Source organism: Hippocampus guttulatus, chromosome 21 (genome assembly GCF_054856545.1).
Source record: "Hippocampus guttulatus isolate MCC_2025c chromosome 21, RoL_Hgut_1.0, whole genome shotgun sequence".
NCBI lineage: Eukaryota > Metazoa > Chordata > Actinopteri > Syngnathiformes > Syngnathidae > Hippocampus > Hippocampus guttulatus.
Genome location: NC_141281.1, coordinates 7,453,624 through 7,481,510, shown reverse-complemented (window position 1 = coordinate 7,481,510; position 27,887 = coordinate 7,453,624). Strand labels below are relative to the sequence as shown.

At 46.6% G+C, this 27,887-nt stretch overlaps 1 protein-coding gene across 1 annotated transcript in view; it reads left to right on the top strand.

Moving 5' to 3' along the window:
- The window catches only part of pou6f2 (POU class 6 homeobox 2), a 49,415-nt gene extending 23,381 nt beyond the window's left edge, over nt 1-26,034 (top strand). Inside the window, exons 4-9 of the mRNA XM_086101297.1 lie at nt 5,328-5,638; nt 15,989-16,123; nt 18,757-18,957; nt 19,807-20,005; nt 21,663-21,831; nt 23,110-26,034. Coding sequence (XP_085957423.1) covers nt 5,328-5,638; nt 15,989-16,123; nt 18,757-18,957; nt 19,807-20,005; nt 21,663-21,831; nt 23,110-23,632 — 1,538 coding nt within the window. The 3' untranslated portion in view covers nt 23,633-26,034. The remainder of the gene's footprint in view (nt 1-5,327; nt 5,639-15,988; nt 16,124-18,756; nt 18,958-19,806; nt 20,006-21,662; nt 21,832-23,109) is intronic.
- Nucleotides 26,035-27,887: the final 1,853 nt, after the last annotated feature.

The window sequence follows — 27,887 nt, the reverse complement described above, 5'->3', positions numbered from 1 at the left end:
TGGACGTGCGTTCTCTCCGTGCGCGCGAGCTACTCTGCGCTGTATTAAAGAGCATGGATAATCACAAGAGGCTGCTTGTGCGTGTCACTCGCGCGGCTTCTTCCACATCAGTGTAGCGCTGGCGGGCACGTGGCGCTGGCGTGAAAGTGCTTACACGTGGCCTCAGACGCCCAGCAAAGGGAATCATTAAGGAGGCAGAAGAATGGAAAGCAAATCCCCATTGTTGGGGCTCATTTCATCCTTTTCTCCGCTTCTTCCCCAAATGCGGCGTGTGGCTATGCGCTGGCATGTTGCTCTCAAAAGCGCTCGCGGCACAACAAAGGCCTTAAGATGTCGTCCTCGTCTGCCTTTGGATTATTGTCCTTGTGCATGTCTGCAAGAATCCACTGCTTGGCATCTGTTGACCAACAAACAGTGTTGTTTCCGTTTGCATGTTTCATAATCAAGGGGTCCACCGCCCCCTTAACCCTTCTTCAGTTTTTCTGTATGTGGGGAAAGTTTGGACGTCCTTGCTTTCAATAGTCCACACCAGAATTGCAATTTAAGGTGAAGCACATTGTCGGCGAGGGCAGCGGGGAGGGGGCTCCTCCTTTTCGTGAGCGCTAAACGCAGCCCCTCAATCTCTCCCGGCTTTTACTGTCAGTCCAGAGAGCACTCAGTCATCTCTTGTGCATCACAACCCCCACCAACACCCCCACCCAATATTGATTTTTTTTTTTTTTTTTACCTCCACTGAAACAGCCGCATGAACATACATTTTGCATGAGGCTTTTTACTCAGGGGCTGCGCGTTTTTGCTTTGACGACACATGATGGGCACGTGAGCAGGCACTAATAACCCAGCCTTGCCCTGCCAGGCCAGGCAGCATTCAAAGTTGTATTGGGGACCCCTCGCTGGGCCCCACTGTATTACATTTTGTCAACATCTTCCTTGAAATAACGCTGGAGGAGGAGGAGGTGCTACTTTAATCTTTGTCATTCAAGGAGGCAGAGGAGGCATGACATGCCCGTGACAGTACAGTATAGCTTGGCCATTCTTTATCTGCCCCACCGAGCATTCACAGTCACAAGCTTCATTCTTGTGTTAGTTGTTGCATTCATTTCGCAGCTTTCTTCCTCTAAAATGCTTCTACGAAAAATAAAGAAAAAAAATACATCCATTTTCTGCATGTTTTCTTCAGCGCTTTCATATCTAAAGTTGAGAGTTAGTAAATGCAAAATTGATTTTTTTTTTTAAACTGTTCACAACCAAAACAAAGCTAGCTCAAAGAAGAAAATACGTCAATCCCCGTTTTCACACGAGTCAAAAATAAAGCATGCTTTTTCAAAAGAAGCCTCACTCGTCGCCTGACTATTATCGACGCGGACATTTTTGAAATGTGAAAATCTGGCTCCATTTTGAAAAATCATAAATAGTAATCGTTGAATATCTTCAATCCTCGTCTGTGTTTTCAAGGGCCTCAAGCTCCTTTCGCATGAAATTTCATGTCATTGCTGGTTAATACGATTTTTAGCTTTTAACCTTCTCCTGTCACCTTTGCTATCTTCTCTCCAAAGAAGAAAAATCAGAGTGGAATGAGAATGAAAGTCGATCTTATTTTCACGCAAACACGCCGGCGCATCCCTCCTCCGGTGCCGACAAGGGCCTCGCACCGCCCACAGAGGTCCCTGGAAAAGCGCGAGGCATTATTCAGTCCTGTTTGTGTAACATCAACATTTGAAGAAAAAAAAGGAGATTCTTTGACTGCCGTCGCCTTGCCAATAATGAAGCGATTATGACGACAAGCCACCTCACCTCATTTGCGCTCCAAACATCCTGAATGACCTAGCCGTGATATTTCTCTTGCACTTCTCCCTAGGAAGTACTTGCTAGTTTACTTTTGCATCATTAGTATTTTTGGAAAGTTGTGGCAAGGTACAAACAGCTGTGCCTTGACATACCAGCGATCTGACTTGAGTGCTTTTACTTTGGAAAACAATTTTTTTTCCCAATTTTCCGACATGCGAAAACGAACACCGCGAACATGGAATGAAGAATTCTGACAAACATGGCAGCTGCGCTCCAATTTATAGTACAAATGGCGCTGCCTTAAAACCGTGTCTTAAGACTGATTTGATCCCATGAAGCAGCGTGGTGGCTAAGGCTAACCGAGTGCGTTCTAAGACATCAGCGCGCAAGAAGTGCCACGTTATCCACTTGAGCGACCTGCTCCTCGCTAATCCTCCCGGTAAAAATGACCTTCCCCTTGACCAGCGCCGTAATGATCTCGATCCGGCACGCTCTAAATCGCCTTATCCCCGCCGCAGTCATTAGCGGCAAGGTGGCACTTGGAAGCTTTACCGTGAGCGATGGACTCTTCATTTGCGGAAACCTTAATTGAACGGCGTTATTGACGTCCTGTCGCTATAGACACCGCACCGGTAGAAGACACTGAACTATTTCTGCGCGTCTTTAAGTAAAGTGCATGAGGTTTTTATTGATCTCGCACAAGACGGGAACGCTCCTTTTCAGTCACATCGTTCCCGAGTTCCAAGGTTTAGCGAGCCGATGACGTTTTTCCGGGGATGCTATTTAATCATAGTCTCATGAAAGGCTTCTAATTATCAATGTCGTCATCAGGTTGGCCTTGGCTTGTGACAAAGTGCATCAGTCAGTGGGTTGTTTTTTTTTGGAACATAGTGGTCCATTTTGTGCGAACGTAGCGCTTGAAATGACGATTCTACACGGTGTCCAGAATGTGTGGGTACATGGTAAAAAAAAAAAACAACATAAATAAACAATTTCACTCTTGGCACACATGCTGGTTGAATCCAGTTAAGACTGTGGAGTCGCACGTCGTGCGAGGCAAAGTCGGACTGCCGACGTGGGCGTGGCTAAGATCGCGCAAAAACAAGCAACCATTCATCGACAGAAAAAAGGCTCCACTGCTTGATCTTTTTATCATCCATTAACTCATTCACTCCCAAAGACGTTATTAAACGTCTTTTTAGACTTGGTCTAGAATTGGCTGGTACTGAATGAGTTAAATAGTTTAACCGACAATTTGTAGTCCTCTGCAAGTTACTGTTAGTGGAGCAATCATTAGGACCGGCGAAAGGTCCTCAGAGAACTATTCACTCCTTGCCCTTAGCTCCTGCAAGCAAACCAGCTTTCTGACCAAAAACAACGCCCGGACTTTGATGGCTTTTGTTACAACCGTACGCAACAATGGATTGTTCCTCGAGTTGTGAAACAGTAATAATTGCCTTAAAAGTCACTCGCTTGGGTAGAATCATCACACTGGAATCAGGCCCAAAGGTAAAAATGCTTTCATGGAGCTTTTTCCTTGGCAGAGGCCATCCTGAGCCGTTGATGGTAATTAGGAAAAGGGAAGCATCTCTCTTTCCCCTTGGACCGCTGTCAGAAAGGTGCACTTTGTCCTTGGGCAACAGAGGATTTTGAGAAGAGCTTCACTAGCTGCCGAGGCGCAATCTGCACTAAAATTGTGACAATGCTCAAGTCGTTTGCGCTGCGAATGTTTTTGCATCAATTCTGGTCCCAATGATGGAGCTTAGAGGTACCATGTATTTTTCTCGGTGCTACTTGGTGTCAAAGGTTTGAGAGCCACTGGTTGATGCTACAGTATTCATTTCGGCTTGTCCGGTTTTCATAACTTGAATATAGGGAGTCAAATATTCTTCCCCAATGCGGCGGTTCACTTTATTTCACTGGAAAACACCTTGTTGGGCTTTTTGTGTTGGGCACAATCACATGTCGGCGGCTCGCAGCCTTGAAAAAGTTGCGGTGGCTGCAGACATTCGCCAGTCCTCATTGCGAACATTAACATCGCGGAGCTGGATTGTGTCAACAGCGAAACGGGAACCCCCTCAGTCAGAAAAAGAGCCATGGAGTACCAAAGAAATAACGAGCTCGCCGGCGCCTCTTCGGCTCTCACTCCATCATCCCTCCAACTCCGCAAACAATTAGTCCAGACAGACAAGCAAGCGGGTTTGTGGATTACGCACCACGGCCACGCAATCAAAAAAAAAAAGGGGGGGGGGGGGGGCGCCAACGTGGCCGTCGCCCACTTAGAGAGCAACGGAGGCGGGTCAGTGGTCCTGACAGTCTTAACAAGACGACAGCGTTTATAAAGCACTGCTGTTAAAGAATCTACTGTAGTTACCTGCAGTGCAGCTCTGATAATAAGGCCACATGGGGCTTCTTCCATATTCCCTCTGTATTTGTTTGCTTTTGCCTCATCTTGTGTTGTTGCGCCTCTTGTTTCTCGCCGTAATGGCCTCCGCCGGAGGACATTCTGCCGTCGCCTTTGATCTCGCCTGCGCTTTCGATAATTTTCTGACAGACGTGACGTCGGGCTTCGCTTTTGGAGTTCTGCTTTTGTATTCCGCCTTGGAAGTCGAGCTCGACATTTTGTCACTGTGGCGGGAAAGAGGCGGCCCTGCGGGTGTGCGACTTGGGGCGGAGGGGGCGGTTCAAGTTTCAAGTCATAGACATGAATTATATAAGTGCCTCTTGACGACCCTTCCATTTTTGAAGGGTCTTTATTTTGCAGAATTTACATTTTGCAAAGGAAAATGGCCTCCTCGCCCGGACTTTTGCAAAAAAAATCAACCAAAACCTTTCTAGTTTTTTTTTTTTGTTTTTTTTGGTGGCTCGACTAGATAAAGACAAACATTTGAAATTGATTTGTGACCAATTTGAGTTTTGGACATTGCTTGTGAGCGAGCAACGGCTGCATGCAACAAAAACAAAACTATTCTCGTCAGCGCCGCAAGGTGAGAACTCGTTGGGCAAATTATTGCGTGTGATGAACGTCCGGCCCTGAAGCGATTCATAGCCCCCATCAGGCGGCACCGTTTATACCGAACAACTCTTGTCCCAGATGTGGAATCATCCTTTCCCGCATGCCTTTTTTTTTTTTAAAACAGCATTTCAATGGTGTCCCAGCAGGGTGCCATTATCGAATCCAATTAGTTCATGTTCCTGAAGTCTGCTGGATGAGATTGATGTCTCTCTTTTTTTTTTTCTCTGTAATTTGAGCCATTAAACAGGAAAATCGTGCCCATCCTCCGATTGACAATGAAGACTTTTGACTTGGTAGTATTTGTATCGTCTTTGTCTTTCCAACAGTCGCTCAACTAAATTGAGGGACTCAAAACCCCACAGGACCTTCTTGTGACTCCATGCAATTTACATGTGCCCCCCCCCACCCCCAGTCACGTTCATCCCGCACCGCCACGTGTTCTTGCATGTCAATAACAGGTGTGGGCTTGTTGAGCAAGTCCCGAGTTGCCGCGTGTTGATTGGACGTCATGTTTTCTCACCAGCTACCTCAACCCTCAACTCGCAACTCCAACACCTGCAGCAGCTCCAGCAGATGCACCACCACCACCAGCAGCAGCAGCAGCAGCAACGACAACAACAACAACACCATCACCACCAACATACCCAGAACCAAGTGTCGTCTCAGCATCATCACATGACCTCGCCGGGTCAGCAGCAGACATCCGTGCCGTCGCCGGGTTCCGCCTGCTCCTCGGCATCGGGTCAGCCGCCGCAATCGCCGCCGTTGCACCGGCCCAACCAGTCGCCCGCCCGAAGCTTACCCTCGCCTGTCACCCCGCCTGTCCCTCTGCCGGTGAGTCAACAAGACTCGGTCAGTCTTTTGAACAGAAGTTGAAATACAATCTGCGTAGACGGAAGTTCTGCCGATGCAGTCGGGCGCTTTTATACTCGTTCATTCTTGGGTCATGGGCACACTGGAGCCTGTCCCAGTACTTTTGGACCAGAGGCAGGGCACACTCTGAACACACTCCCTCCAGTTTGCTCATCCTCTTAATCTTCGCTTCCTACTTGCACTCACTGTCTGTCCATCCATCTGGGCCACGCCGTCCGTCTGGCTGTCGGCGTGGTCATGATAATGGCCTATTTTATATCCCCGCGGTTTCATTTCCAGCGTGCGCCGGCCAGGGTCGCCTGGTCGTCCCCGCTCACATTCATCAGCGTCAGGCCCCTTATTGGCTTGTGGCGCGGGCTTCTTTATGGGCAAAGATTGCGTCGGGCTATTTGTTGCCTCATCTTCAACACCCTCACTTAAGCTGCCTTTTTCGACCCCCGTCACGGCCTGCTGAGACTCAGTAGGGAGAAAAAAAAAAACTGTCTCTAGATTTAATGGGCCTCCAATGGCGAGATGTCGGAACCAAACACACTGTCCAGTCTCGGTGCAGAATGACTTGCCAAAGACCGGAGACAATACTTTTGATCACATGCCGTGCTCGTGGAAATAAACACTCCGATCGCAAGGAGACCAACAAAAAAGTTGCAACCAACCAACCCAAGACACAGGAAGTCGGCCATTTTAGTTTGAAGCGGGCATTTTGGTTGCCCTGCTGAGAAAGTGAAGCCTCCAAAGCCTGTGTGTTTTTGCATCATGAGTACACCCACTAAAAAGTCTCAAGAACTCATGCCTGGGAACACCCCCCCCCCCCCCCCCCAAGTCTTCTCTTTTGGCCATTTTAGAAACAAGACAATCGAAGTCGAATGGCCCGCCGGCCTGGAAGGAAAAGAAAGGAGCTCGCATGATTCTGATGACCGAGGACAGACCTCCCTTGAGAGGAGGCCACATCAGCTATCATTAAGATATTGCCTCAATCAAATTGGATTAGCGTGTGTGCGACCGTAAAAGGGTTTACTTCTTTTTGGGGTCAGCGCCGGTCCGGCAAGGATTTGAAGGCCTGCTCGGGCAGACCTGCGGCCCGTGGCGGCCGATTGGATGGCGTTAAGCTCATTGGTTCATTCATAGAAAACTTCAGGTAGAATTGTCACCCAAATTTGGTGAGTGACTCTGACATTATGACCGATCACAAGAATTCGAAATTTCAGGAGATTGTTGTCATGGCTCATGAATTTCATATTGGTGGAGGTCTGCACCCTCCAATATTCCCCCGCCCTCAAGTCATCGTCCAATCAGCATGAGCACGTTTCTTCATTGTCATCCAATTGATTGTAAATCCCTCATTAATCCGGAGTACTCATGACATCCTCCCTTGTGGGTTTTTTTTTGCTAATTAGGGAGACAAAACACAAGAATGATCGGGTTGTTAACCCCCGTTTGCCACCACGGCCCTCCTGTCTGCCTTTGGCGTCCGATTTTCCGACATGTCTTACTCAAGTGCAGCTAATTTGCTTCAGCGGATGGCGATGTGCGGCAATCTTGAACCAGCCGCAAAGGTGACAAATAGACAACAGGAGATTAGCAAAAAAGCGTGTTAATGTGCCGATTGCGAGCGGCGGTGGCGGTCGCGGGATTTTCCCGGCCGCAGGTTGGTTGATTGATCGAAGCCGCCGGGTTTTCTCCACGGCCGGAGAGCTCGGGGATTTGGCGGCGGGCAGAAGTGCGGCTACGTGGTGGAATTGATCTTAATTAGATCTGAAAGAGCCGCCACAGCAGAACGGGCGTGCCGATTAAAATGAAAAACAGCAGAAATTACTGATCAAATTAATCATAATGTCGGGCTACAGCTGTAAGGCCTGCTCTAATTTGCCACTCCACTGGCTTACATCGGACCGGCGCGGGCGGAGGCGGAGGGAGCGGCGCGACATGCTGATCCGTGGAAGCGGGAAGCTTAGGTCAGCCAGTCCACGCTGCCATTATGCTTGTCGCCTTTCCGATGAGCCTCCTACTCCTTCCGCGTCTTTTCTCCTCCTTCCCCACACATTGGCGGCATCTTCTAACGCCTTGCCAAAGCACATTTCCATTCTATCTAAGATGCTTTTGATCGCAATTGGAATAACAAATCATGAACAATGACCCAACAATAAAGTGTGAATTATTTCAAAACGGTTAGGGAAACAACTAACAATAATTGATTTATCTGCTCATTTTCTTTTGAATTATCACATTTATCACAAGTACTAAATGAAAAAAAAAAAACTAAAAGAAATTAAGAAAGAATGGGAAATATTGGGAGAAAAAGCAATATCATAAGAAATAATACCAAATGATGAATACAAAAAATATTTGAAATCGATACAAAAATATTAGACCACAAAATGCAAACGTACTTGGATGAATGAATAGGTGGTGAAAAATTACAACAAAATGTTAAAAACAAGATGTTAAACACGGCTGTCACGATGATAATAATAATGATCATAATAATGATAATGCACAACTGAAATCTCGTGATCGTGTCTTTTTTTTTTTTTTTTTTTTTTTTAAAATCTCGAGCGACTTGCAACTGAAATGCGCTTGATGGCCACAGCTGGTCAGAGAAGCAGAAGAAACATTCGGCTAATATTCTGGAGGGAGCACAAATGGGCCTTTTTCTGACTTGCCTTGCAAGGAGGCCAAAATGCAATGAAGCCGCATTAAAAGCTTGTTGCCTATTTATTTTATTTATTTTTTTCTGCTCGAACGCCGGCGTTGCTCCTGCGAACCCGGCCGGTGCTCGCTCTGCGGTCACTAATGGGCACCGGAAATTACCAGGGGGGTGGAAGGGTACCCCGCGAGGGGACTGAGGCTTCTCGCCGGAGTCGAGCTCTAAAACGGTGTCTGCGAGAGGTGGGGGGGGGGGGGGGGGGGTTGGCAGGAGGGGTGCCGCGGGGACGCCAATGTCATAACCCGGACTGATAATTAAAGAAAGCGCTGTTAGCTGAGCCTTCCTCTCGTCTCACCTTGACCACCGCCGCAGAGTGAAGGAAGAACCCTCCAACCTGAGTGCAATATCAGTGTAACAACGCGGCAAAAAAAAGGCATTTCAACAAAGGAAGTCCAACATCCACACACTCAAGCAAGTCCTTCCATTTGGAACGTCTTTGCCCGTGCAAAGTTAGAAAAAGTCAGCCTCCGACACCAGATTGAACCAAAAGGTCCTCTTAAAGGGCAATAAAATGAAAGGGAAGAGTTTTTAAGGGTCTGCCGACATTACAACGTGGTGGGGGCGATGAGTACGATCCAAATTGAATGGGGGGGAGAAAAAAAATCAATCCACTGTTTAAAAAGAAACACAACAACTTTGACTGGAAGTTGCACAGGAAAATGACGGCTGTAGGTGGGAATAACATGAAGCGATGAAGTTTGTAAATTGCAGGCTCACCTCGTCATCCCTCCCTGCCTAATCCCTCATTGGAAGTAAATAAAAGTAGTGGAGCTGTCATGGTCAGCTTGCTTTTGGGCCCCTCATCTTTATAATTATTCATATGAAATGTGGCGACTGTTGATGGGCCACACAGTCTTATTTTCTGCTTCAGTCAACAGTGCACATTTGTGAGGCTAAATTTGCACGCTGCCGCTTGTTATGTAAGGCAATTTTCTGCCTTCTTAAGGCCAGCCTCCTCTGCATTGACAGCAGGCGGCCCGCTCATGCTCCAAAAGTAGCTTCAGGTGAGCTACAGGGAGTGTGTGTGTGTTGGGGGGGGGGGGGGGGGGGGGTCTTTCCCATTAACTTTGGAGAAAGAGGAGTTGTGCTGATGGAGGTAGAAGTGTCCAATTGCATTGACAGGTCGTGCAGCGTGAGCCATGGGCTCTCAGATGGGAACGTGTCATCTTCCATTTTGATTTAACGCGCTGCAAAGACGCCGAGCCGATCCGGAAAATCAATGAAATCGATTGGTCAGGCTCGCTTAATACACGTGTTAGCATAATCGGCGAACGGCGCCTTGATAGCGCTGGACGGTATGAGTACAAGCGCCGCATAATGCCGCGCAAATGGAAGTCGTTTATTTCGCTGCGGAGGCCTTTTCTTGCTCTAAAAAAAAGTGAGGTTGTTTTTTTTTTTCAGAATGGTCGGAGAGACCTGATTTTGCCATCGTAGCAACGATGCGTCGCAAATGAAAATGAACGACATTTTCTCACTTCAAAAGGATCATTTGACCAACCTGCACCCAAAAGGCGGTCATTAGGAGTTGAGTAAAACGAATCGAGATGAGATAAACAATGCCGTTTGTCGCTATTTTTAATATCACGTCATACCCGCATCGTACAGTCTTGTCGCATTCTCAACTCCAAAGACCAAGTTTTAGCCAAAAATATGGGGTTCAGTTTTAGTACTTTTATTTGTCATCAACGTATTTATTGATGTATCATTTTGTTGCTTTTTCATCAAACATGTTCAAAATGAAGTTAATGCGTCGGACCGTTTTTTCAAGCAGCAAAGGCTTCCTCAAAGGCAGTACGAGCGTCTGGAGGGAGCTCAGCTGGAGACAAAGGGAGCCCAGATGGACTGGAAAGGGGGGAGTTTGGGGAGGGAGGGGGGGTATGTTGAGGACAGCAAGATGAGTAGCGTCAGACAGCGAGGCCTCTGACAGGGCGTCGTACTTGGCAGCCACTGACCTTGGCCGCGACCGCACTCCTCACCAGAGGCTACGAATGAAGGCTGATTGCCGGCCGACGCTCGCGCCGAATCGGGGGAGAGAAGAGAGGCTCAGGTAATTGCGGCACTTGCGGGGGCGAGGGCGGGGGGGGCCTCAGGGCGGTCCTGTGATCTCGGCGAAAAGAGATGTCGGCTGACGCTCTGCTGGTAAATTGTGGCCAACGATGGTAGCAGGTCGACCCCGAGGCTGTAATTAGCTCTGTTGAGTGAGCCCGTGGAGAGTGGACAGCGACCGCTCGCTGACAGCCGTCACGGGCGACTTTCAGCCGGGCGCAGGATTGCGGGGCACTCAAAGGAGTATTTGTTGTCAACCGTACAGTACAGTACCTCGCCATTAGTATGTTTATTGAACAATCATCCAGTCAAATGAGTTTTAAACTACAAACGAGTTGGAAGAAAAGGCCTGAAATGGGAGTACAGGCTGCAATTGGCTGGCAACCAATTCAGGGTGTAACCCGTCTAGCGCCCAAAGACACCTGTTCCTGTAGGCCCGCTCCCCTTGTCAGGATATGCGGATTTAAAAAAGAAAATACATGGATTGAAAAATGGGCAAAAAATGCACAGGGGGCGACATCCAGTATTGGTTGGAGTCTACAAAAAAAACAAGATTTGCGCTCCAGATTTGTGCAAGCTATGAATAGTTTTGGCCTTGACAGCCTTTAATTCCATTGCAAGTCGCCGCGTCCATTGTGTCGTTTCCTCACCCAATGCGATCAACGTGGGCCTTTCCAAAAAGACGGTAAAGTGGAGCGATCGATACAAATACAGATGTAAATGTCATCAATTCATTTGAGGCCGCTCCGACGACTTGGCTTGACGTATTTTTGGCCGGGCCCAAGAGGGCGGTGAGTTGATCGATTCGGGGCGCGGCGGCGCGCCCCCACCCCGGCTGCCGCCGCCATTCATCTTTGGGACGGGAGAGTCGGCCGGTGACACATGACAACTCCTCCATTTCTCTTCATTAGCGCCCGTGTTTTTGGAGAGCCTGCGAGGGAGAGTCATCACTTACCTTTATTGTGTTTATCAAGACGCGCCGCGGCTGACCCTCCCGATATTGAATTGAGAACATCAAAAGATCACTGGACATTGATTAGCAGGATATTAAAGTCATTCAAATGCTATATTGATATGTCAAGAGTGCACACAAGACTGAAAAGTGAAAAGACATTTTGCTGCCGGTGCGCTTCAAAGGGGATTCTGAACATGAAATAAAAGAAAAAGTTTGATCCCATATTGGAGGTGGCTGTTTTCGAGATGGTACTTTTTTTCTCTTTAACTCATTCAGTCCCAGCCAATTCCAGACCAAGTCTGAAAAGACGTTTAACTCATTCAGTACCAGCCAATTCTGGACCAAGTCTGAAAAGACGTTTAAAAACGTCTTTGGGAGTGAATGAGTTAAAAACGTCTTTGGGTGTGAATACGTTTTAATCTTCACAACTGAAAACCAGTAACCTAACATAATGGTCGCATACCTTCTATGAAAAAAACTAGAGCTAAAACCAAAATACTTGCGAAATTCCATATCTTTTGTCTGATTGCTTGAGTAATTATTTTCACATGTTTGTTGTTGTTTTTTTTTTTTGTTTAGATTCTCAGACATCTATGGCTCTTGATTTAATTTGCGCTTTTTTACATGCTGTTCGGCCAATGATAAATGAGAAGAAAAATATACATAAATCAGCATGACAAAAATATTCAATCAACTCCCCTAATGTCTGCGACATGCTTTCCGAATGTAACTTTTAATGGCAAAAAAGATAGTAGATAAAACAATATACATCCCACTGATCGATCTTTTTTACCACAAACATGCCTTTGAGCATTGTTCTGTTATCGGTCTACATGAATTGCTCCACAATTTGTGTTCAAATATCCAGTTAGCATGTGCATGTCAATGGCATTTGTCATGATAGGTTAACATTAAGTTGGTGGGGCAAAGCAATGTGATTGGTTAAAACACACTATACTAAGTTTCCTGTAAATGTCAGCTGGGAGTCGCAAAAAAAATAATAATAAAAAGCACTTAAAACGCCCTTTTAGAAGAAAGTGTTCACCATTTGACAAACTGCTGCTTATTGTGAAGTGCGCCGAGTGGAGTTTAGTGCCAACACAGAGCAGCAGAATCTCAAAAGACACCAAGCAAGTGTACTTGTTGTTGCTTTCACACGCGCCGAGTAGGCAGCAGGATCTCGTCAGACATCAAAAATTTGGCATCATTTGTGCGCTATCAATTGTACTACAGGTAGATGGCCAGCACTCCACTGGGAGTGGATCTCAAGAGACAAGCGCACCAAATATCTTCCCGATAGAGGTGTAACATCACGGTGATAGACTATCCTCCCGATTAAGAAAGGGCCAAGTGGCTAAATATCATCGATCATCCACCGGCCATCAAAGAAACCCAAGCGGAACCTCGCGTGAAAGCTGAGAAAATGCGTCCAAAAAGACTCGCAATTATCCCCAAACGGGCCGGGCGAGGATTTGATGGCATGATTAAAGGCACGCCTAATTCCACGGGACGGTAACGAGTGGCGAGATGGACGGCCCACGGCCGGCACTCCATCAAGGCTTTATCGTCGCCTTCGACCGTTTCCCGACGCTCGTACGCCTTCGTTTGCATGGCGCCTCGTTAGACGCCGCCATTTGGCCGCGCCTTAATGACTTTCATTGGAGCGCACCTTAACTAGCTGTCACTCTGATGTCATCGTTTTTCATAAATATTGTAGACACGGTTGAGCAAACACACAATCAAGCTCATCTCATGGCCATGTCAGTCCCCAGACCTCAACCCCATGGGAAAGAGGCGGTGCACAAAGTAGTCATAAGGCTGCCATATATAAGTTAATGTCAAAGAATTCTTTATGCATGTGGGATTGTTTTTTTTCTCCTATGTTATTTAGAACAACGGAATTTATTAGCAACTAAACAACACATCTGAACCGGTGCCAATAATTATGGAGGGCAGTGTTGAATTGTGATATTAAGTCAAATTCGTCAGTTTGGGGAGAAAAAAGGGGACTTGTTGGCTGTCAATAGAGGAATGGGTAGACTGTCACTGTTCTGCTCTGCCTCAGTATGTTAAATGCTTGTATTATTTTCAAAGTTTGTTCAAAGACTTTCAAAAAATCAAGTCTTATAAATGTCATCAAAACTTCCCACGGGAGTGATTGTGAATTTCACTTTTTGCTGGGATGTTCTGGAACGTAACCCCCCATGATGGAAGGCTTGGTTACTAGATAGTCTCTTTTTTTTTTTTTTTTTAGTCACAGTTCAATATTGTTCCGTCCGGAGGTGTGGGGGGGGGGGGGGGGGGGGGGGTTTGACAGGCTTTATTTTTCACAAGGAGCATAGTAGAGGCCCAGCGGTGGGCAACAGATGGCCCAGCGCGGAGGTGTTTGCGAGGGCCTAATGGCATTTTGATGTTTAAGCACAGAAGGGCGTGAGGGAAGAGTCAGCCGAGGGCCGCCGGCGGCCGCGGCGACACATACGCAGCGTGTGCTCTCGTGTCACACTTGATTACATCAAGCGTGCGTGAGGGAGGACAAACTTGCATGTTGTGAGGGACAACTTTGTCCTATTGTGACAATATGGCCGTTATGACCGTCGTGTACGCCGGGGACAACACCAGACGTGCACTTCTCACTAACAAGAAAAGCTGTGGTCACACTTACAAGTGCATCATCGCATTGAAGTAGAAGACGGGAGAAAAACTTTTCGATTTTTTATTTATCAATTTTTTTTCTGTTCTCTTATTTTAAAATGTCAAACTCATACAGTTGTACCTTACAGGGTACGGATTTTTTTTTCAGTCTATATTCAGCACATCCCAATGATGCTCATTATTTGTGGGCGTGGCCTGTTTTTTTTCTCCCCACAAAAAGTAATTGCCCCCTGAACCTAATAATGGGTTGTGCCACGCTGGATGCACATTCTTTTTTTTTTTTTTTCTCCTCAATCCATTGCTGTAGTATTGGATCAGGACTAAAACCAAAGACTCAGACTCGGGTACCAAAAAAAGCATGATTGCGACATCCGTATACATCATAAAAGCCACCGGCACAATATTTGACCTTAAATGTGAGGTCCTATGAGCAAAAGCCATTATCACCTTCACAAAATATTTGATATTTATTCTCTGATTATATCTGCCTTGCAAGTACAAAAGAAAAATGCTGTTTGCGTCTTTAATCCTTTATCTCTTCTTCACTCTTTTCTCCATGCACCAACCGGTGCTTCCTTTGTGTCAAACCATTTTCGATTTCCAGCTGGGGGGTTTGGGGGGGGGAGGGTGTCTTCAAGTTTGGCCACGCTCTGCGGCGGTGCTACTTTTCCCCGTTTGGCCGATTACACGCACCAGGCCAACCTGCAGCTAAAACAAAAGGCACGCCGCACTTTGGACCAATTGCAGCCAAACATGCATTTAGCCTGGCGTAGCCTCTCAGATTGCTGTATGTCCTGAAAATAGAGGCTTTTGCTTTGTATGGGTGTTAAGGTAGTGGAAAAAAAAAGGCGAACACAACAACGGCGGCGGTGTTGACACACGGGAAGAATCGTTGTTTATCTCCTCTAACACATGCAATCAGCGCAAACGCTGGGATGGGCCTGTCATTTGCTCCCTCCCGCCGAGGAGTCGCTGTGGCGGAAAATCACCTGTTTAGCTCTGGAAACGCACACGCCCAGGAGTCCTGACCAATAACGCCAGACGTTCCTTTTCAGGCCCATTTAACCCAACGGGAAGGACTATTATTGAAGATCTTTTCAGTACAACTGGCTCGCTGTTTAATTGGCTGTTAACAGAAAACAAAACGTATTTATCCTTCATTCATTGCCATTTCTTAACTTTGAAGACTTTTTCTTCCCCTGCACATATTAAACTTGTGTAGTCTCCAGCACGCCCGCAACCCGAGTGAGGTTTCACTGTTCGGAGAATGAATGAATAAATGAAGGAAGGAAGGAATATTAAACTTGGGCCTCAAGGCACCAACGGTCAAGTGCATTAGGCTACAAGCATCATCACAGTGGGCCAAGATGCAAGAATGGTGGAGGATTTTTTTATACACACACACACACACGCACACACACACACATTTTTTTGGAGTTCCTGCAAGCCGACAGCCAGCTTTGTAAAAAAATGTAGTCTGATGGAAAGAAGACATAAAAAGACAATAAAGGAAGAAAAAGAAGCAGATGACTTTCTAGGCAATATCAATCACGGCCAATTTCAGAGGGGGGGGGGGCTGCTGACATGAAATATGATTTCATAAGACAAATGCCGTGTCATTCTTAATGTGCTTAACCTTTACTGTCAATGAAAAAGTATTGATCCCCCCCCTCTTCCCACCACCGTCCCCCGCCCTCGTCATTAGATTTGAGAAAGTGTAATAATAATATAACGGCGGTCGGACTGCGCTAACGGAATGAGCTCAGTGGTTTGGATTTCAAGTTTGGCTTGCTACACAGCGAGACACGCGGGCTGGGTTTTTTTTGTTTGTTTTTTTGGTCCCGATTTTGCCCCATCCCCTGCAAGAACACAAATTTGCCATTGATATTGGTTTGCACGCGGTTGTGCATGGTAGAAAGTTGTTTTTCTAATCTTGTGGTGTATTTTTCGTCAGCCGCTGAACCCTCTTGCCAGCCAGGCGGCGGCGGCGGCGGCCGCAGCCATGGCGGCCAACTCGCAGGTGTTTGGCAACACCCTGTCCAACCTGCAAGGAGGCGGCGGGCAGCTGGTGACCAACGCACAAGGACAGGTGAGCGCCAGCCCTCAGCATACAAAAGCACTTCTTGCCGCATTCCCTTGTCGAGCACACCAAAAAACGCTGAGCTGGTCATATTCGCAGAATTGCTCAGTAAGTAGGCGGACGCTTGAATGATGGCACTTGTCATCGCCCAGCCTCGCCGAATGAATCATCTCATCCCGGCGCGTATCCGAGGCAAATTTGTGAGTTTGAACACACGGACGGACGCTCGTCAATACGTTGACTTGGTGGTGAACGCTGTTCAAAGGCCATTTCGACACTCGAATGGCGCTCATGGAAATGAAAATCAGGCTTTATCAACCTTTGCTGACACAGAATTTTAATTCAAGTAATAAAACAGTGCAATAGAACATCAAGCATTACGCAGTTGATGTATTCCGATTTAATGCTGCAATCCAGATCAGTGTGCTGCTCCTTATGAAGCCTCTCCAACGCAGTCGTGCTGACAATAGTAGTCGTTTTTCTTCGAGGATAAAGAATACATGCCTGTGAGCGTTGTTATCTGGCTGCACTAAACTAATGTTTGGATTTTAATCTTCCCACTCCCAGACAAGCCACCAAGCTCGTTTGGTGGCAGCAGTGATGCGGCACTTAACTCTGCGTGCTATCATTGTGTCGGAGCGGTCGCGCTCGTCGTCGCTCTTGACGCTAAACGTGGCTAATGAGACAGTATGGATTTCCCGAAGACGCCGGCAGCGCCGGCTCGTGCCGACGCGCCGCGCTATGTGCTTTTGTCGCGTCTTGGGCGGCCTGACGACGCCTGACATAATCGGGTCAGCGAGACGGTCAAACCTCCGGGCTGCAGCCTTTGCTCCACGGCCGACTCATTATTCCCCGGCATTATTCAGACTGGCCGTGTGTGTTCGTGTGTGTGTGGGGGGGGGGGGGGGGTACGCCTCACACCATGGATGCTTGAAAACAGACTGCGGCTCAGACAAATGTAGAAAACAAACGCAAACGAGACCTCCGCCAAGGCCAAACCTCGTCATCAAATTTCTTCTTCTGGGTGTGGAGCCCGATCAAATTTTCATGGCATGCAAATGAGACGAACGTGATGAAAGCATCCAGCAAGATCCTTGGCGGAGGTAATCAAGCAAAAAACGTCAACATTAAGCGTCAGTAAACTTAAAAGTGAGCAAGCAAGGCCCTGGAGTGTCATCATAAGAATATTCCAAAGCAAGCTGTCACTCGCCCGCTCTTTTTATTACGCTTACGGAACAAGCACTTAGCGCCGTGACCACCATGAATAATTGAGTGGAACAAGTTCCCCCCGTCGTGCCGCGCCGGCATGCGAAGCGGGGAAGTCGCCCGGGGGAGGGGGCGGCGAGGGCGCAGCAATAAAATATGCTAAGTGGCAGGAAACGAGCACAAGGCAGAGAGAGATAAATTATCTGCACCCTAATGCGAAGCAACGTAGCCAAATGAGCCGTGGCGAGGATGAATTACAGATTGCCGGCCCGCCTCGCTTGCGACGATCCCCCCCGATTATGTCAAAGCGATGTTGGCGAGGGGAGGGGCGGCGAGGGAGCCGATGTGAAGCGATGTCAATAGTTTTGCAAAATACGTTTGACTCGCATTTGGCTTCATTGTAAAGAATTGCGATTGAGCGCAGCGGCGCTTTGACATACGAGTGACCCGACATGCAAGTTTTTGTCATTGGGATCTTTTTTTTTGACGTGTGCAATCTTGAAATATGAACACATGGTGGCGCTCACTTGACAAAAAGCAGCGCTTTGGCAAATAGTGACACTCAATATGAGATTGAATAGTTTTGAGTTGAGAGCGTGGACGGAACTGAGCTTGTATGTCAAGGCACAAAAAGCGAATGGCGACGCAGTGGCTGTCAAAGAAAAAAAATCAACAGAGAATCTTGTTGAGCTCTCCAACTTTGTCATGGGTTAGAAAATGTGTTTTTGCGGCCTTAGTCTTGTCACGGTCTGGACCCCCATAAAACCTCGATCTTGATGAGTTGTGGTCTCGAAATTTTAAGTCCTGGTTTGGGATCATGAGCGGCTGTTGTGCGTAACGGGGGGGGGGGGGGGGGGTCCCGACTGAAGCGAGACTGAAGAGCCCACGTCAACTTCCAAACTGCTTCCACCCATTGAAACGGCACTCTGGCATTTGCCCTTCCTGATTACAAGCACACAGGATGAAGGTGACCGGGGGTGCAGGCGGGGGTGGGAGGGGGGCACCCGCTGAGTTGGATTAAAAGCACCAGAACCTGGAAAAAAAAACAAAAAAACGAAACACTTTTGTTTCTACTCCTCTCAGTAAAGACATACAAAGACACTTCAACACACTCAGACGCTCATGCTCACGCCGCGTGATGGCTAACACAGGCACTGGTGTGCACCAGCTCACACACACGCATCCAAACAGGTATTCAGTGTTGACCTTTGCAGTGCGCTCCCAGCAGTCCACTCTTGCCTCGCTTGCTTTTGTCTGGACGAGCGGCTCGGCAACATTCTGAAGACTTAGCAGCCATTCAAACACTGTCTGTCTTTCTTTTTGGCGGTTTGTCCTTTTACACACACACACACCAGCTGCATCCAAACCACGCCAGTCACCCTTCTTTTTATTTTATTTTATTTTATTTTATTTTATTTTATTTTATTTTTCCCCAGATCATCGGAACAATCCCGCTGATGGCGAACTCGGCAGGGCCGTCCAGCCAATCGGGAGGCGGCAACGCGGGGCTGCAGGTGCCGCCCATCACGCCGCAGCTCCTGACCAACGCGCAAGGGCAGATCATCGCCACGGTCATCGGCAATCAGATCCTGCCCGTCATCAACACGCAGGGAATCACGCTGTCGCCCATCAAGCAGGTGGGCACCTCCGTTTCAAATTGAGCGGCATTGTATTTGTCCGCGGATGTAGCAGTTGGAGTCTCCTAGGCAGGCGTTTGCAGCTTTCTTTTTGAAGACTGAAAGCTCCAAAGTTGACGATCCAAACAAGTCACACGCTTGCCGATTGTCAAGGATATTGACTGGCTCGCCTTCGCAGAACCGCCCCTTAAAAACTTGCCCAATGCGTGCAGACGGACGTTTAATTGCGTCCGCCCGCCACCCGGCATGAATGATTGCGTTTGTAAATAATGTTTAGCGGCGGGCGGCTCTCCGCTTGAAAGGGAATCATTTACGCTTGTCAGGACCTTGCGGTTGGGAATATTTCCAACTCAAGCTAGATAATTCTCCCGGCCTGTCAGCGGTCCTGACAGCGCGTGCTAGCTCGGCTGTTGACTAGCGCGTAGCCCCAACAAACACACGCCGCCCGGAAAATAATGACTAGCAAAGGAGGCGAAGAGAAGCCGGCGTGACAAGGCTCCTGTCTTGATGTTGTAAAAGCGCATCGGGAAGGTGCGGAAAGCAGAAAAGTACATTGTTATTGTTATTGTGCCGCCGCCGCTTACCCAATTGGAAATTGCGTTTGATTCACGGAGCGGCGCCTCTGAGCTTGTCAACAAATGTTCTCTTTCCATTTTTTTTTTTGTTTTGTTTTTCTCCGACAAAGACAGTAAGTGACCCCAGAAGAAATCGGGAGCAGTTAAAAGCACACAAATGGGTTCGCTGCTAAGTGGCTCCTTTCATAACTGTTTATTACATAGTCATGACACCACTGCTTGAAACACTGAACCTGAATTTTATTTATTTTTTTTGTGGCCTCGGCCCCAGCAGGGTGCAAGCGGCCCGGCCTCCTCCTCCTCCTCGTCCTCGTCCTCATCATCCTCATTGTCATCCTCATCGTCTTCGTCCTCGCAGCCCGGCCTGCTCCACATGGCCCACCGGCACAGCCCGCTGCACCTGGCCTCTTCCTCCTCCTCCTCCACCACCTCCTCCTCATCCTCGGCGCTTAGCGTGGGACAGCTAGTCAGCAGTGAGTGTGCGCGCCACACAAATGCTTATATTTTTTTTTTGTACAATTTCATTATTCCAACAGTGTCCGTGCACCGCACAATCCGAATAATAATGTGATTATGTGGTACAGGAATATTTAAATGAAAAATATAGTGCAAAATAGAAATGATTAAGTACCAAGGGGAAAATGATCCCTTTCTGAAATATACGAGCGCAACTACACTGAAGATGAATTTGTTGCTATGTACAAAATATTTCTATTTGAACGTTTGATTTTTCATCGCGTGCGGCTTCGTTCCAAAATGTTTTGTGCGTGTCCAAGCGAGCGAGCGGTGTCCAATGTTCCCCATTAGCTTTGTAAGTAAACATTCTCCACAGGGAACCCGCGTTCATCAGCACGGAGTATAGCGAGTGCTCCTCCCTCCCCACTTTTGTTTTTCTTCACACTTTTTGGAGGACGTCTCACACACAGAGGCACGAGGCAAGATGGCAGCCCCATGGATTTTTGGCTTAAACACGCTTGGCGGATTCCTTTTAATAATTGATTGATAATGACCAAAATGAATAATTGACAGGCGCGCCGCACTTTGCTTTGCTAAGCAGGATGCCAGCAGGCGGGCGGGCGCCTGTCGTCCGCCATCAATTTGTCTTATTAGCGCCGTGCCCACAACTTCTCGTGTTTTTTTTTCGCGCCGGTTGATGTGCGGACGTCTCCACTTCAGCACTTCTTTCCGACAATTCGCCTTGGATTCAGTTGTGGTTTGTTGATTTCATCTCGCGCCGCGTGCGCGCTCAAGCGACAGTCGGCGGCCACAAATGCTCATGATGAAATCAATATAATATGATTATTCAACGGTTCATTGTTGTAATTTTGCATGCGTTCAGGTGGAGTGGATTTAAGGATGTGATATTAGGTGGTTTCAATGAGGACAGATTATAGTTGAGGACTTTTCTGAATTACCGTATTGGCCCGAATATAAGACGGTGTTTTTTGCATTGAAATAAGACAAGACAAAGGTCGTCTTATATTCAGGGGTCTAGACATTATACCCATTCACGACGCTAGATGGCGCCAGATATCATTGAAGCGACTTCTGAACTTGACTCCCCAGGCCAAAGCGAACCCCTGTCGTGAAGAATAAAAATAAAAATAGCGGTAGCACAAAGTAGAAAAATAAAAAAATAGTGTTAAGAAAAAAAAGAGAAGAAAATAGTAGAAGAGATAACACAAAATGGAGAAACGTAGCGACAATCTCGAGAAAAGTGGGTCGAAGATCGGCCAGGTTAACCGGCAGCTGAGGAGACGTTATGGTGTAAACCTCAAGATGCTTTTTCTCTCAAATATATTGTTATAATCATTTGTTTCAGATGTGCTGTAATTATTTTCTGTATAAAAATTAATTTGGTGTTCAAAAAGTATTTTTTCAAACTTGAGTCTTGAAAAAGAGGGCGTCGTCTTATGATCAGGGCCGTCTTATATTCGGGCCAATACGGTAAAACCGCATTTTGAGAGGCCAACAGATTATTTATATGATACATCGTGTTTACTGTTTAGAATAATATATTAAGAATAAGATGCTTTTCCAGTTGAGATCACAATGATATCATAGAGCAGTTCGTAACGGTTGCGTGTGCTTGTAAATCGGGCTAACGCAGGGTGGTTGTGCGCTCGTCAGACCCCGGGACGGCCCCGAGCGAGGTGGACGGCGTCAACCTGGAAGAGATCCGCGAGTTTGCCAAAGCCTTCAAGATCCGCCGCCTGTCGCTGGGCCTGACACAGACGCAGGTGGGCCAGGCGCTCAGCGCGGCCGAGGGGCCCGCCTACAGTCAGTCGGCCATCTGCAGGTGAGCAGTGTCTCGACCGCCCTCGCCTCACCATCCTCCCGCGTCACCTGGCAAATATTACGCCCCTGCTGCTGAATAATTACTTCGGGCAGGACGGCACTGCCGAGGCAGCAAGTGTCTAAGTACATAGTATTAACTCATTCACTCCCAAAGACGTTTTTAAACGTCTTTTCAGACTTGGTCTAGAATTGGCCGGTACTGAATGAGTTAAACGCAGCTGTCACCCCTTTTACTGGGGAAACGGTTCAACACCTCACCCGTGTGGGACATGGGAGTTTGGACACATTGACTGGAAACGCCCTTCAATCGTCCTTGACTTGATGTCATCATCGCAGCGTCCTCCATTCATCCGAATGGCCATGTGTTGTGCTTTATTTTGGCCCCGCCGCACACGGCAACCTTTAAAAATTTCAGCACATCAACATCAGACGCCCGATAAAATGGGAAAAGCCACACGCCCCCCCCCCACCCCTCCCTCACTCTTCCTCCTTCTCCTCCTCCTCATGTCAAACAGTCCCAGCATGCAATATTAACAATCATGCATAATTGAAATATTTATAACATACATTAAAAGCCATTAGCTTGTAAAATAAACACAAATGTGTGTGTGTGTGTGTGTGTGTGTGTGTGTGTGTGTGTGTGTGTGTGTGTGTGTGTGTGTGTGTGTGTGTGTGTGTGTGTGTGGCCCTCATTTTTAATAATCCTACTAATATAATCATCATACTATTCTGTAATATATTTAATTATATTTATCAATGAAGGGTCATGTTCAGCAGATAGATTTTTTTTTCTGAAGGGTCAAAACTATAAAGTCAACGCATGGTCAAATTTGTATTGCGCAAAAATGGAAATGTCTCAAAAACCTGAAGAAAAAAAAGTCAAGCCCTTTCAGCAAGCCGTGTCAACCATCTGTTTCGGGCCACGTGAAGCCATCTGCGATTCAAATGAGGTGTTGACCCGGGTTATTGGTATGATGTGTTGAGGCGGAGCTTGTTTGTGTTTGTTGTGTCTTTTGAAGAATGAAATGTTGGAGATGAACATTTTGCTGAATGTTTCGAGCTGCTGTCGTAAATAAATGATGACGGGCCGTCCGTGTTTGGATCACTTTGAACAAAAGTAGCACAATGCTGCTTGGCGCTGGCAACGTCCGGGAAGATGTTTTGTTTGAAACGGATGCGCTGTGACACTTCCTGGGCCAGTGGAGGGTTTTTTTTTTTTTTTGGGTGGGGCAGTAGGCAGCTTTTGAGTAAGCTTGTTTTTTTTCTCGACTCTCCCCAGACACACCATCCTGAGAAGCCACTTTTTCCTACCGCAGGAAGCCCAAGAGAGCACGATAGCTAGCAGTCTGACAGGCAAACTGAACCCTGGCCTTTTATATCCTGCCAGGTTTGAGAAGTTGGACATCACCCCTAAAAGCGCCCAGAAGATTAAGCCGGTTCTGGAGCGCTGGATGGCCGAGGCTGAGGCCCGCCACCGCTCGGGCATGCAGAACCTGAGCGACTTTATCGGCAGCGAGCCCTCCAAAAAGCGCAAGCGGCGCACCTCGTTCACGCCGCAGGCGCTGGAGATCCTCAACAGCCACTTTGAGAAGAACACGCACCCTTCGGGCCAGGAAATGACCGAGATCGCCGAAAAGCTCAACTACGACCGCGAGGTGGTGCGCGTCTGGTTCTGCAACAAGCGCCAGGCGCTCAAGAACACCATCAAGCGCCTCAAGCAGCCCGAGGGCAGCGGCGGAGGGGCCGCTCTACCACCACCCACCCTGGACCTTGGGGACCCGCACCACGATACCCACAAATGAGAAATCCCCGCTCCCGGACTCTTGAGATAAACTCTTATGTCGTCGTCGTGATTTTCACTCAACCAAAAAAAATTAATAAAAAACAAGCCGGAGATTGAAATGTGAAAAAGATACACAGCGGTGCCTCGACTTACGACCTTGCAGCTGGCGGCTCAGCGCCTTTTTTTGCTAGCTGTCACCAGCAAAAAAAAAAAATAATCGGAGGGGGGTGGGGGGGGATTTATCTGCGGTATATTCCTGCTTATATAAGAATTGTTTTAGTTACGGAATGAATTTGACTCGTAAGTCAAGGTACCACTGTACAAAAGTGTTGGCAGGTCAAACCAATTGTGAGGGGTGGGTGGTGGGGGGGAGAACATACCAAATGAAAACACTATTTACCAAAGTATGTGGCATCGGAAATTACTTTTCTAATGTACATTTTTACATTTGTAGCCTCAGACGCAAATAAGCCAAAAGCGACCATTTTTTTCCCCCCTCATTCCTTCTTTTCGTGTACATACGATCGTCGTCGTCGCACTTCCCAGTCACGCGCTCACTCCATCGGGATCACAAAGGTAATGTTTCCTCTTGACTTTTGTACAACTTTTACAGCTATTTATAAAAACCACGCGCACGATGATGAAGCGGGAGTGATGATGATGATGATGATGGTGGTGGTGGTGCGTTGCCAAAGCCTGATAGCCAAAGAACACCACAGACTTTTTCAGCTCAAGGACTTTTTTCAAAGCAACTCCCCGATCAGCTCACTTTGAACACTAAAACAAGAACAACCCTAAAAATGACTAATAAAAACGCCCCTCCCCTCCAAAAAAATAGTCATGTCAAGCCTTGTAAATGTTGGCAATATTTGCATGTCACGCTTTCATCTGCATGTGGCAGCAGCTGCAGGAGCAGCCCTGAAAGCCCCAAAATGAAGTTGTTGATCAAAAAACCCTTTAAATGTGATGATAACGCTTATGTCCGACTTTTATTTTTTGAAACACTTCCCACTCATGGCGCATTTGTTCTGCCTGGGTTTTAAACCTCCTGGTATGTTGCGGGTCAAACTCGCCTCATTTGAAGTCATCAGTTCTTTAAAAAAAAAAAAAAAAAACATCATTTCAATGCATTGAAATCTAACTTTTTGTTTGTTCTGATGCGTTTGAATCATTAAAAATTCCCGAAGCCATTTACAGTCCAATTTTTAAAAAAAAAAGCGTAAGGGCTTTAGTGTCATCAACTATAAATATGAAATGTAAAGGTTGCTTATTGGGTTAATCATATGATGAACTAAAAATTGTTTTTAATTACTTTGCGGTAATTAAATGTGCTTGGGTCAAATTAACCCGCAAACACCATCCTGAGAATCCAAATAGCTTGTTTGTTTGTTTGTTTGTTTGTTTGTTCCCAACTGAATCTGAATGAAGCTGCTGTTGGCCTGGGGGGAAAAAAATGGAATTTGCAATTAATTCTTTTTTATTTCCATTCTTGACACTTTACCATGAATTAAACATGTACGATTAGGGTTACCATTCATATATATATCCCCACACACACACACTCAGCGGGTCAGATTGACCCGAGCAAACACAACAGGGGATTTAAAGCCCCTCCCCTAAATATCCTGATGAATTCACTCATTGTACCAAAAGTATTGGGATACGCCTCCCAATCAATCTGATTTAGATTGGTTGCAATCTTCATTTTGCCTTTTTGCCAGAAATGTTGGAGCTTGTGGGGGGGGCTCATTTGTCCCAATACTTTTGTCCGGGTAGCCTATGTCAAGAGGTTTGTTGCCATTCGAAATGTTTCATCGCTTTTCATTCAAGGAATTGTCACATTAACCCTCAAAACAGGAAGTCAAATGGTGACTGGAACACACACACACACACACACGCAGGAAAGAGTGTTTTGGTGGACTTTTGCTCTTTTTTTGTGAGTGGGCTGGACCAAAGCTGTCGACTTGTTATGCACATTGTACAGAGCCCTTTTTCACCACCTTGACAATCTTGAAACAAATAAATTCATAAGGGAAGACGTGTACAGACGACGACGACGACGGCGTCGGCTTTGCCTCACTTGGATTGCGTTGTTGCTTTTTTGTTGTTTGTTCCTACGTAACATTTGCCAACAATCATCTTGCCACTTGATTTTTTTTTTTTTTTACCAGACATCAACTGACTCAAGAACCAAAGCTCAAACATTCTGCAGAGGTTGTTTTTTTTTCCCCCCCTATGTTTTGAATTCTGATGAAGCTTATTAATCCATGATGGAGCAACATCTGCTTTGGTCATTTACTACGAAGCACTTTTTTTCTGGCTTGGTTTATTTCTGAGAAAGAAGAAAAACAAAGAAAAGCTTCAAGACTGTCTACTTTGATTCGTACCATCACGTTAGGAATAAACAATTGTTTGACATCAGTGTTCTGATGGATTTGTCTTTTTTCTTTTTTTTTTTTTGCATTTCTCAGCTCGGTTGCACAATTTTATACTTATTGCTGCAGTTTATTTTATATTTTCTTTTTTTTGGTGTGTGTGTGTGTGTATGAACTAAGTTTGAGTCAGTTAGTCACATACAAATATTCACGATATTTCTAAGCCCGTGCGCTTCATACAGGTCAACAGAAAAAGTGTTTTCAATAACGTGGAGTGTAAATATTCTTCAAGGAAAGAATTTTTAAAAATTATATCTTTTTTAGAGGTGCATAAAAGAAGTGTTTAGTGAAAGCAGACTTCAGGTGACCTCTTCCAATCACCCCGGGCAAATGGAAGTACATCCCCCTGTAGGAAAAGCTGTTATTGACAAGTGGAAAGATGTGTTTTTGTTTGGGGGGGGGGGGGCAGTGCAGATACGTAGCCTCTAGTCAACAAACCAGCAAACAACCACAAACAGAAGGGCAAAGAAAGTAAAGTGAAGGGAGCCTTTTGAAAGCAAACTCCAAAAAGTTTGAGACGTCGTTGGCACTCCTGTCCATTGCTTTTGAAGACGAGAGGAGGAAACGAGTAAATAATAAAATAATCATAATACCAAAAAAAAGATAAAAAAAATAAAAAGCACGCTGAGCAGATGCATTATTAATATTAAGACTGATGCGTTTTGGTCTTGCAGGAGGTTTTCAGCTTCGCTGGCAGACATGCTCTGATGTTCCTTTGTTTGCCTTTTTTAATTGCGCCCGCCGATGAAAATGGGCACCGTCGTCTGCGTACTTGCTCAAAAAGGAAAACGCGTGCCACCGCTTTGTCAGTCGGCCCCACTTCGTCTTTTCCACGAGAAAGCTTTCACAAACACACACACATTAGCCACCGAATGTCTGATTCAAATCGAATGGGTTCGTCGGTGGCTGAAAAACACCAAAATCAAAGTCCGACATCATGAAAATTTCAAATTGATCAAAATGGTCAAAGGAGTGCTGTTATATAGCGCTTTATATTGATCATATTGACTCGTCATCTCCGACTGTTGGCACCTGGGTTCTCCACAGATGTTTGCACTCTCTCATCGCACGCGGGCGATTGCATGTTCTGCGTTTAGCATGTCAGGGTCAAGCGCAGCCAAGTTCACTCGCTGTCTGCAAGAACTGCTGCTTATTCGTTTCAACTTTTGACACCTCCGATCATACAAATGCAACACGAAAGGTTACGTTTGCTTACGCTCCCGACTTGATGCTTGTCGCGCTTGAGGGGGGAAATGCAACTTTTAACGTGTCACGTACGTCCACTTGAGTTCGTGTACCGTACTTGAAACACTTGAAAAGTGGCGTTTAATGTAAACAGGACAGCAATCATAGCAGCAAGTCGTCCTTGAGCTTCTCTGGAAAATGTTGCGCCTGAAGAGGACCAGCCACTCGTGACCTCCTCATATGTCAAGTCATCATCGCAGTGCCACCAAAACTCAACAAACTTTGGACAAACAGAGAAGCACACCTGACAGATGAGTATTTTTATCCTTTTAACACGGCATCAACTGTTATTGAACCTTTTTTTCCTCCTGCGGCAGCAATATAATTCCATGGTAAAGAAACACACTGAGCAAAACTATTGAATAAATGTTGCTTTGTGAAAAAAAAAATGAAATCGAGTTGTTCAAGTGATGTGTCCTGTCATGCTCGTCTCCTTTTGCGCTCTCATGAAGGCCCCCCTCTTCAAAATGACCAATGGGGGGGGGGCATTAATCGGTCAAAGACGGACCCCCTAATGATGGCTGATGGCTGCACCTGCGTGGCCTCAAGATGGAAAAAAAAAACAGCGCGAGCACATTGATGCGCAAGTGTGGT